We start from the raw sequence: 10,612 nt of genomic DNA, 5'->3' as shown, positions 1-10,612 counted from the left end.
AAGAAAGCAAAAGTTTGGAAATACTTGACACAAAAATAAAATAAGTGGCAGCTTTTTTCAATATCCCATAGGCAGGCTGTAGAAGATGATGTTTTCCAGTATCCATGGAGAAAGTAAAGTCTTTGACTGATGTAAGTCAGTTTTGCACAAATGCTGGTCTGTTTAGTTAAAACCTGCACTGCTTGTTTCTTTCAATAGATAATATAGGTAATATCTAGCTTTCACTCCAGACCCATGCTTTAACACTCAGAATTTATCCATATTTAATTACAATTTTATCACACTAATCAGATAAATTTACTTTGTCCTCCAAGCAATCACCTCAGTATTTCAGTATGTAAAAAATACTTTCATTATGTTTATTATAAAAATATAAATGTTTCCACTACAAATCATTTTACATTAGTAAGAGGCCATCTACAATTGCACAATATATAATCTAAATGAGTAAGTAATGCTTTTGAAATACAAGTTAAAGTAAATACATATTGCCAATCAAATCACATCTATACATTGCTTATTGGATGCTAAGTTACAGCACAAAAACTAGATTATGTTAACAGAAATAAATAAAATGGAAACTATATTGAAAGGTACAAACCCAATAACATGGCGTGTCATTTTATGAGCAGTTTGCATTTTGCTGGATGTCCATAACCTGTACAGGCAGATGGCCACACGACCTCTATTTCTCTACTCCACACTGAAGAATTGTACACTGCTATGTTTACATATGTACAGGGGGACAGGGAGTACATGATGCTTGCAACAGAGGCCACTTACAGTACAAATCAACTTCTGACAGGGAGAGAAAACCTAATGGGCTTTAAAAACTCTCAGCTCCTAACAGCAAAGAAAAGCAAAACCCAGCTGCTTCATTTTGTTTCCCCTCGGTGAGATTGGATCTTTTATGCTGAGCATGCCTGAACAGTGGGCAAGAACACGACAGGAGGAAATTGAGGGTGGTTGGTGCAAAGTTTTCAAGTGTCTAAAACTCTAAGAGCTGGGTCTCCAGGAGCATCTCCAGAGGTCAGCTCCCCACCCCAGCCCCTCATCCCCACACTCCAGCAGCAGGGTGAAGCTGAGGAGAAATGTCACAAAAAGCCGTCCCCACACAGACAGTGTTTGCCACTGGGTTTTGGTGGCTTAAATTCACTAACAGTGTCTGATTTAGAGCAATCTCAACCCGAAGTAAAGATGGATGCTGAATGAACTAAGCAACACAAAACAGCTTTTCTGTCCAGCTCGCTGCATTTCATGATAGATTGGGGCAGATAAGGGGAAGTGTTCTTTACATCTTGAGTGTTTTATTTTACCTTTCTTTCATTTTCATTTTCAAATTTCAATTTTAAAACCCATTCACTTCTCTTTCAGAGAGAATTACTAATTATTATGCTGTGAGTGTGTTTCAAACCCAGTCCTTTACAGCATGCTCACTACCAGCACTCATGAAAAAGCCTCTAACACTTCTTCTAGCAATGTGTGATAAATGTTGTGCCTGGACATTTTTTAAGTCCTGGATTCATGCAGAACAGTTCCAGTCCCACAAATCCTAGAAAGTGATTCTTTCCTCACTTACATACCAAGGAGCTTCAAAACCCAAGCCAGCAGAAGGAAGCACAAGTGGTCACCTGCTTTTGCATGCACAGAGAAAACACAATGTGCCATTTTTTCACCTCCTTCTCACACAGTCTTGAATTTTTAGGGATTCATCATCATCAGAATCAAGTCTGTATTCCAGAATGTCAAGTTGGGAAGCAGAATGGTTTCCCCTGGTGACCAAGGCCTGCTCTCTGTGTGCCTGGCATCACATCTACAGCATTAAGAAGCACAAGAAATGGCTCCCACTATGTTTTAAACCACTCGTTTTCAGAGCAAAAAGTGGTGTCTGCTCAGAACTGGGACTGAGCAGAACTGCTCCAGAGCAAGAACTTAGGAGTTGGGAAGCTCTTTGGAAGATGCTAAAAATGGTGGAGGGCCCCCAAAATCCACCTTCCAGTCTCCTTTTTCCAATGGGAGATGTCAATGTTCTCCTGGACTTGGGCTCCCTTTTGCTTTCTTTCAAAGGACAGGTACCCACTGAAGCTGTGCCAAAAATTCAGGTCCCCTACAGGATGGCAGTGCCTCTACAGGGGGGTTTCTAGCTCAGGCATGTGTAAACTTCCACACCAAAGCCTCCCCTCACAGCTCAAGTCATCCCTTTAAACAAGGGTCACTTCCCAGGGAACTCAAAAAGCATCATCAGTTAAAGCAGGATGCAACAAACCCTGGCCCTCTTTTCTCTTTTCTTGGCAGATCTCTCACCTGAACACCATCCCAGAAAAAGGAAATTATTGTGACAGGAAAGCAGCCCTGGGGTAAGAAATGGGATGTCCTGCTTGGGGCAGATCCTGATCTAAAGATCAATGCACACACCACTGACAAAGCCCCAGCCTGGAGGAAAATACCACTCACAGCAAATGGAAGAAATCTCATTTGCCAAAAAAAGTCCAGATGCTTTTCATAGTGTCAGTGCTGGAAAAAAACCACCTTTCTTTCCTTCTGTATTTCATACATGATGCTATGAGTGTATAAAATCATCTAGTCACTAACCCTCAGACAGTTTCTCAGGTTGAACCAATGAAGTTTGGATAACATTTGGCACTTGGCAATAATACAGCCAGGTTAAGGTATTTAAGCATAAATATAAACAATAATGGAAAAAAAAAAACCAAGAAAATAAATAAGCCTTTTAAAAATTAAGACTTGTTTCTATTTAAATGAACACAGTTAGGGAAGCTAACATAATGGTGAAAATCTTTTGTCAACTAACTCAAAGTCACTACAAACTTTATTTCTGTGTTCCTTCCTGAAGCTGAAATAGCATGTTACAATGACATTATAGTAAATATGGCCAGACAGGTTGTGAGGTATAGTCCTCTATTTTCCTTGCTTTTAAAGAAATAAAATACCTGTTACAGATCTCTTCTGTATAAAAATACTGCAAGTCTTTCTTTCTTCTTGTTTGCTGTATAGATCAAATACACAGCTTTTATGTCCATGGTTTTTTTCTGTTATTCAGTCACTTAATATTCAAATGGCTCTAAGTTTTAGTAACACTGGTTTTTACTTGGAAGGATTTTTCACATGTTTTTTTTTTCTTTTGATATTTACTATCTGCATTAACAGTCAGTCAAGAGCACCCACCCTTTAGGATTAACAGATAGAAAACAAGTTTGCTCCTATTTTTAAGGCATTTATACTCAGTATTTGAGTGTCTTGTGGGTTTGAAATCTCAACCATTGCGTTTCCCAAGCTGTTGCCAAGATCTCCTTTAAATTCTGCCATTTGTCAGCCATCACTTTTCACCTGCGATGCAACTTTGCTCCTTTTTTTTGTTTTCCTCTCCCGAGCAACATCATTTTGGTACCTTACACAGGAACAGGGCTGTTCTTTGTATGAGTTTCTAGAGCTTTGATACTGCTGACAATCTTCTTTTGAGGGCCCACCACTGTAACACCAACTTTCTTCATGTCACTGGAAAAAAGAGGAGGTGTGTGAGTGAGGACACTGAATTTCACAGCTCTGCTCCCAGCAAACAACAATGAACCTGCTCGTCTCACAGTGCTGCACTGCAGGAACCTCCAGGTACAGGGATAATGCTGAAACACAAGCCCTGCTGCAAAAAACCATAGAGCAACTGCCTGAAAACATGAGGGGCCTGCAAAAAATTAGTCAAAGCTCGTTTAGCCTTGTTGTGGAGGAAAACATGGAAGAAAAGGCAATGAAATCGTTCTCCAGTGATGCAAGCACTGGGGTTTGGGGTTTTGGAGCAAGGGGGTCACTGCTGGATCAGCTGAGCCTCTCTAACACCTCCATCCCCCTGCCAATCTGATGGCTTTTCCTGGGCAGTGCTCACACATCACTGGCCTGTGAAAGGTCCTCTGAGCTCTGCTATCAGCCCTGAGGTAAAGGAATCCATGGCCAAGCTTCCCTCCCCTGGTTCTCCCCTCCTGTCTGTCCAGGATCTCAGCCTCATTGTTCCTTGTGCAACACAGAGGTGCTTTAACACCTGTGCAGGGCTAATTAACCAGGGGCCCACAGGAAATTGGGCATTCCTAGGGGATTTCTACACTGTCCCCAAAGGGTAATTGTTACAAAAAGCAATTAGCACCCTTTTAATAGATGCAGTAATACACTAATTAATGGCATTGATGTGTTTAATTGTTGGTAGCACAGCTGCTGCATACTTCTCCATAACTTGTTGTGCATCCAGCCAGCCAAACTGGGAATTAAGATTTCCTTTGGCATTAAAGTTTTAACTGTGCTTGATGCCTTTTCAGGTGCAGAAAGAACATTACCCTACTCCTACTTGTCATTAGAACAAAGATGGATTGCATTTAAAATGTAATAAACTTGCAATTTGCTCACTTCCAAGCATAGCAGGAGGGAGCTCAGCTCCTGAGTAATTATTAGCATGGAGGAGGAAAACAGCTACAAAGAATTTGCCCCTTCACCTGGTTTGGTGGAATATGGGATAGGCAATAAAGGGAAAGATTGGTAATGTGTCAGCTGTAGAGAAACTCCCATGTAAAATACAGAATTTAAAGAATCAACAGAGAAACTTCAGTGAAAGGAAGTGATGCTCGTGTACCAGATGATGCATGGTGCTACTCTATTGGAAGAAATTGGGAATTTCCTTGTATTTAGTGAGAAAAACCTGTGGGACCATGGCCTTCACACAATCACCAGACACAGATTTCCTTCATGGCTATTTCAACTACAACAAATAACTCCCATTTGTCTCTTTAAATGTAAGAAATTTTTAGCTAAGAATTAGGAACACCATACAAAAGTGCTACCTTTGTGCTTATGTTTGAACTTGTAGCTGTGATGAAAACCCACATCAGGCTGCAACTTACTCAGTGGAAATCTTGGCTATGGTGTCACAGGAGCTGTACTCCACCCCAGTGAAGATGTCCTTGCACTGCCCTGTCCGGAATCCATTGAGCCAATCACCCGCGGTGCGGAAGGCTGAGATGTCAACGCTGCTTTGGTCCAGGAGGAGATTTGATGGCCTGAAATGAAAGAGTCATGCAATGGAATTTAGGAAGCAGGGAGAAACACAGCTTTGTTTTGTGTCTAAACTCAGCAGTGGCAGGAGCATCCAGGCTGGATGTGGCTTTGCTGTTTGTCTGTGGGAGTTCTCAGCTGCTGAGGCCACCATGGGACTGGTGCTGGCAGCCCGGACAAATGCTGTGCAATCATCCTGCTGAACAGCACCAGCTTCCCACACCCGTGTTTAAATCACTGCAGCATTCACAAAGTACATTGGGACCTCCCAAATTAATGTTAACAAAGACTTAATTAGGTTATATTTATGTGATTCACCTAGTCCCAAACATCACACGGACAATGCACACTCCAGGCTCCAAGCTGAGTGTGTTGGTAGAATTTGGTCATATCAAATGTTCAGAATATTGTGGCCCACTGAAAAATCCTACTACATTAGAAGCTTCAACAACATGCAAAGTACCTTATTTTTCTTGTTTTATTTCATGCTTAAAGCCAAGCATGTGCTTGGCTGGGCTGTGCCTGAGACTGAACTAGAGAATGTTCAAAGCAGTTTTCTCTGCAACTTCACATTCTATTTTCTGCCCCAGAATTCTTTTTCTCTCTAGCAACCTGCACAGGAGTCTGACTACTGCTGCTGAACCCATTTGAAGTGACTTTTGTCCCTGAAAGCAGTGAAAATGAGAGGTGGCTGGACTGACAGCATAATTTAAAGGCAGTGATTGCACAGTGTAACAGGTAGGTGACAGCTACTGGAACTGGAGAACTGATCTGGGCTGTAAAACACTCTCTTCACTCCAAACCCAAGTCATCTCTGTTCATCAATGGAACCAACATAAATAGGAGGAGATTTTAAAGGCACCAAGAGAACCACATATTTAAATGTAATGATTTTAACCTCATAAGAACCCTAGAAATTCCAAATCCTTCTCAATTCCAGTATGTCTTAAATTTCACCAAAATCAGCAGCACTACATCACATCTTTGCACTACACCTGACTTGCCCTGGAATCAGGGGATACCACATCAGTCACATAAGTAACATTACTTACATCACTAATTTTACCTTTCACTTTTGAAGAAAAGAACAATGATTTTTAGTATTGGCCACATCTTAAACAGCTCCTTTCACTTTGATTGTTATCAATCAGCTGATTTCTTTCAGGCTCAGAAAGTTAATACAGTATTTTTTTTCCCCCTTCTGGGATTGCTGGGCATAATTAAAGAGCTACTTGGATTCTTGAAAATTGTAACTCCAAACACACACAATCAGTTTTCACCAGGTCCCAGAGGAGCTGAGGTGTCCCTGATGGGAACAGCTTTTGCCTGGCTCCCTTCCCTCCAGAGCCCAGCCAGGACTGTGACCACTGGCACCAACTCTGGACTTCACAGGCTGGGAACAGCCACCCATGGAAAGAAAAGCAACAAAAGACACAGAAACCTGCTCTGTCCCCAGAACAGCAGCTCACTTCATGTGCTGCTGCCGTGGTCAAACCAAATCTTAGACACCTACATGACACCCAGCTTTAAAGGCTCAGTTTGATAATCAGGCCCAAGATAGTTTTAATCAGTAGCTGTAAGGCCTGAAATTCACTGACTACTGTTTGTCCTGTGAAGAGCCAATGGTTTTTTATTTATAGTTTTCTGGGTACAGTGGCTGGAATCCCAAGATATTAATTAAGAGTATTTATGAAGTGTTCTTAGTGATAAAGCACACACTTTTTTTTCCCCAGCTTAGTACACCTTTTTAACTTAAGTCTAATAAAACAAGGTCTGACTCAAGAATCACTAATGAAAAAAAAAAAAAAGTATAAACAAGTTGAAATAGAACAGGTCTCTAGGATTAGGAATTAGAGTGGCCCAAAAGAGCCTTTATGTTTATTACTTGGATCAAAGTATCATCATGACAAAAAATATGACCTAATTTTAATGCAAGTGACCTCAGAGTAACCAGCACTGTAAAGTATCATTTTTCTTCTTGCAGTACTCCAAACAGAAATTAGTTACTTTCCTCCTCAGAGAGGACATCTGGACTGTTTATCAACGAGCAGGAATTCGCCTTGCTGCGAAGAGCCTGCACTGTCTCCTCATGTGCACCAGGGGAAAGCTGGGCTTGCAGAGCATCTGCACACCCTGGCAGGCTTTTCCCCCTGCCCCAGCCCCTAGACAGAAGGGCTGACCAGGGAATTTATGGTCTGGGTGATGTGTGCCATGAGCTCACACTTTAGCAGACAAATTAGACGGGCTGCAGTCCGTGCAGCTGTAAACGACGTCCTGCAGGGCTCCACCTGATCCTTTACAGCTTTTCATAAATCAGTACCTACCAGCTTCAGGAGAGAGTCATTAAAAAGAAATCATGGAAATTACATGTTTGCTCAGGGGAAGTGAAATAGAACATTTCTCTCCATCTTTTCTTCTCTCCCCTCCTTTTTTTATTTTCTTTTTCCTTTCTTTAACTCTTTTTACCTTGTTTCTCTGACTAACTATGATACACCCTCTTATATCATCTTTTGACAGTCATGGCAAGATTTTCTGTCCTGTTCACCCTGACTGTTGTTGTATCTACTACACCTACAAAGTTGTATTTACTGACATCTGGTGCCCTAAAAAAACCCCAACAAACAGCAAGACTCAGTTTGGAGAGACAAATTGAACAGTGAGATGCCAGTTACAAAACATCCCGTGGCTGGAGGCTTTCTCTGGATGTGTCCATTACTTTAACAGTTGGCATTAACCTTTGAGCCATCTGCACTATGGTGTATTGTCATTAGCACAGTTTTTTGTCACAACACAGGGAAAATTTTGCTGCACTAGCAAGAAAAAACACAGAAAACATCATCAGAACCCTTCCCAATACAGCATGAAAATCTCACCTCTGGTTGGCCGCTGTCTGGGTAGAAAAAGAGACAAACTAACTTGTAAAATCCAGGAACTGAGACAAAGAAAATGAAAATGTCCTGCCACTTCTTCTTCAAATACACAGAGGAGCTGTGCACACACAATGCCAGACTTTGTACTGTAGGAGCCTCTCTCTTTCCATCCTTTCCTCCAAACAGCACAACCAACCTTCAGTTTTTTAAATCTGGACTTTCCTTTCCACAGTCAATTTCTTTTAAAGAGGAAAGGATTTTTAAAAAGTCCCCAAAAACATAAAGTAATTTCCTGTGGCAAATTTGAGGTAATTAAAAGCTGATTTAGTATAGTGAAATTGCTCCCAATGAGCCTGGTTGGAACTCAGATCCTATGGGCTTTATGACCATGGTGAGCTGAAGCACAGAGTTGGGGTCTAACAAGAATTTTATTTCAAGAGAAAAATAACCCCAAAACCAAAGGTGGCACAGAAAGCAAATTTCAGTTTTATCTTCTATAGCAATCAGAGTCATATGCATGCATGTGTATCAACAGGAAACTAGTAAATAAATGACATGCCAAGGAGAAGTAGAGTTATTCTGTTTACTTGATTATCCCTGGACCTTAAAGATAAAAATCTTTGGAGTTCCATCTCTTCATGCCCATTTTTAACATGCTCTGAGCAGAAATGGTAATTTAGTCCCTAAATTACAATTCACCCCTTAAAGGGGGCACATGGGCTTTTCCCAAGGGCCTTCCTGGGTTGTTTTCATACTCTCCAAATAATCATGTTGTGGGCTGTTCCTTGGAGTGAAAGGAGAGCTGGAGAAATCAAGAGGGGCAACACAAATAACCAAAAGGAAAAAACAATGCTGTTGAGGCTGCAAAAATGGCACACCTCTCTAAATGTCAACATTTTTGGTTTTCTAGCTCCATTGTTGGCAAAACAACCAAACCAAACCCAAAAAACCCCAAACAGCCAAATACAAAAAAACCCAAAACAACCTAACTTACCACAGCTTCCACTGGGATAATAACCAAATAAAAAATTAACTGTCCCAAAGGTCAATCCTTCAGTCTTCCCTACTCCTTCAGCTGCCCCTCAGAACATGATTTTCAATGTGCTCTTATTTTTCAGCATCTTGGTGGGATAATGAATCACGTGCCTGAGTGTATTCATGCTCCTTCATTTACTTCTTCCCAACAGCAAACCACTAAAGGCAAAAAAAGCCCCCAGCATGTTGCTGAATTTTGGTTTTTTCCCCCCTCATAACCCAGCCTAAGCTGTGCTTTTAAGGAAATACAGGCACATGGCCATTTCCTGGGGTGTGTGGCTGGCTGACAGACCCTCAATGCCAACCACTCATTATTGTTAGGACAGTCTATGAGCTCCTCAGAACAGGCAGAGAAAATAGCTTTATAAAGCTCTCAAAATGCTTAAAAATCTACCATTTTCTGTGGAGAGCTTCCCTTTACATCTCACTTTTGGCTGCACTGCTGTTGCCTATCATCAAAAGAGAAAAACCCCTTGAATCAGGGTTAGAATAGTAAAGTAAAATGCAGATCTTTATCTGGAAGCTTCCAGGTGTCCCCGTGGGGATGGGCACACCCAGAATCAATTTTCTAAGATTTTATAAGGTTAATTAATTTAAGGTTAAATATTTAACAGCTGCATCCAACAGGAGATTCAGCTGGCCCAGTAACCCACCCCTGGGTCAGCCCCTTGGACTTTCCCCACTTCTTATTTTAGGTCCCCTATTTGGAATAAAGAGTATTTATTAATCTAAACAATATTTCAGGGATGTGTTCCAAAATCTAGGGGGAAAGGGCAGGAAAAGTACTACAGCCATGCATTAGCAATCTACCAAGCTACAAATATATGAGAAATATATAAAAAGCTTAGGCATCACTGTGAATTTCTATTTCTGTCACCTCTTTCCAGCATTCCCAGTGTGGAATTGCCACCGTCACCAATGAGGGCTCCAAAAACTCCTCGGAAATCCCAATAAACAGCAAAACCTCCCCTCCCCACCAGGCCACCCGCTGGTCCAGCTGCATTTCTATTTAAATTACAGAACACTCAATCCCAACCCAGTAAATTCTTGTCCCAATTTCACCAAACTAGAGGTGTGAAAGTGCAAATAGATGTTTTACTGTCCCTGTTAGCAGCCAGCCCTGCTCACTTCCAACCCTTCACTTTGAAGGGACAATGGCTGAGTGAGTAATAATGACCACTAGGAAAATCAGGGGTTTTCTGTCTGAAAAGCTGAATGAAGTCCCTAAAATCTCCTCAGTCTAACCCCTCAATCCAAACTGTGCTTTGACACCGAGGAGTTGGACTTACTGCATTCCATTTTGTGATTTGCAGTTAAGTTTCTTTTTTTCCCCCCTCCTTCCATATATTCACAATTTTATGTTTAGCAGGCTTCGGAGAGAGAGCTGGAGTTTTAAGTTTACATTACTTGAATTCTTTTAGAGCGAACAGTCTGGGTTTAGGACACAGATTAGGTTTTTGCTGGTTTTTAAATGAAGCTTAAAGTCCACACAGAATCTTGCCCTACACAGCTTTTGGCCAAACTCAAACCCTGTTGTTAAGACCCTGACAACATCCAAGGAAAACTGAAATCTCCTCCTCTCTTCCATCCTGGAAGTTCCTAACAGGGAGAAGCAAACAAACAATATTACAGCAGGTCAGCACTATATGTCAAGC

At 41.3% G+C, this 10,612-nt stretch overlaps 1 protein-coding gene across 1 annotated transcript in view; it reads right to left on the bottom strand.

Annotated features, from left to right (window-relative positions):
- Positions 1-1,545: 1,545 nt before the first annotated feature.
- The window catches only part of EPHA3 (EPH receptor A3), a 172,191-nt gene continuing 163,124 nt past the window's right edge, over positions 1,546-10,612 (bottom strand). Inside the window, exons 16-17 of the mRNA XM_054270246.1 lie at positions 4,902-5,057; positions 1,546-3,516 (exon numbers count right to left, since the gene is read on the bottom strand). Of these exons, the coding sequence (XP_054126221.1) occupies positions 3,411-3,516; positions 4,902-5,057 (262 nt within the window). The 3' untranslated portion in view covers positions 1,546-3,410. The remainder of the gene's footprint in view (positions 3,517-4,901; positions 5,058-10,612) is intronic.

The sequence above is a fragment of the Melozone crissalis genome, unplaced genomic scaffold (assembly GCF_028551555.1).
Source record: "Melozone crissalis strain CALT ecotype California unplaced genomic scaffold, PUWL_Pcris_2 ptg000009l_1, whole genome shotgun sequence".
NCBI classification, from domain to species: domain Eukaryota; kingdom Metazoa; phylum Chordata; class Aves; order Passeriformes; family Passerellidae; genus Melozone; species Melozone crissalis.
The sequence above is the reverse complement of the archived record's forward strand: the minus strand, read 5'-3'. Positions and strand labels throughout refer to the sequence as shown.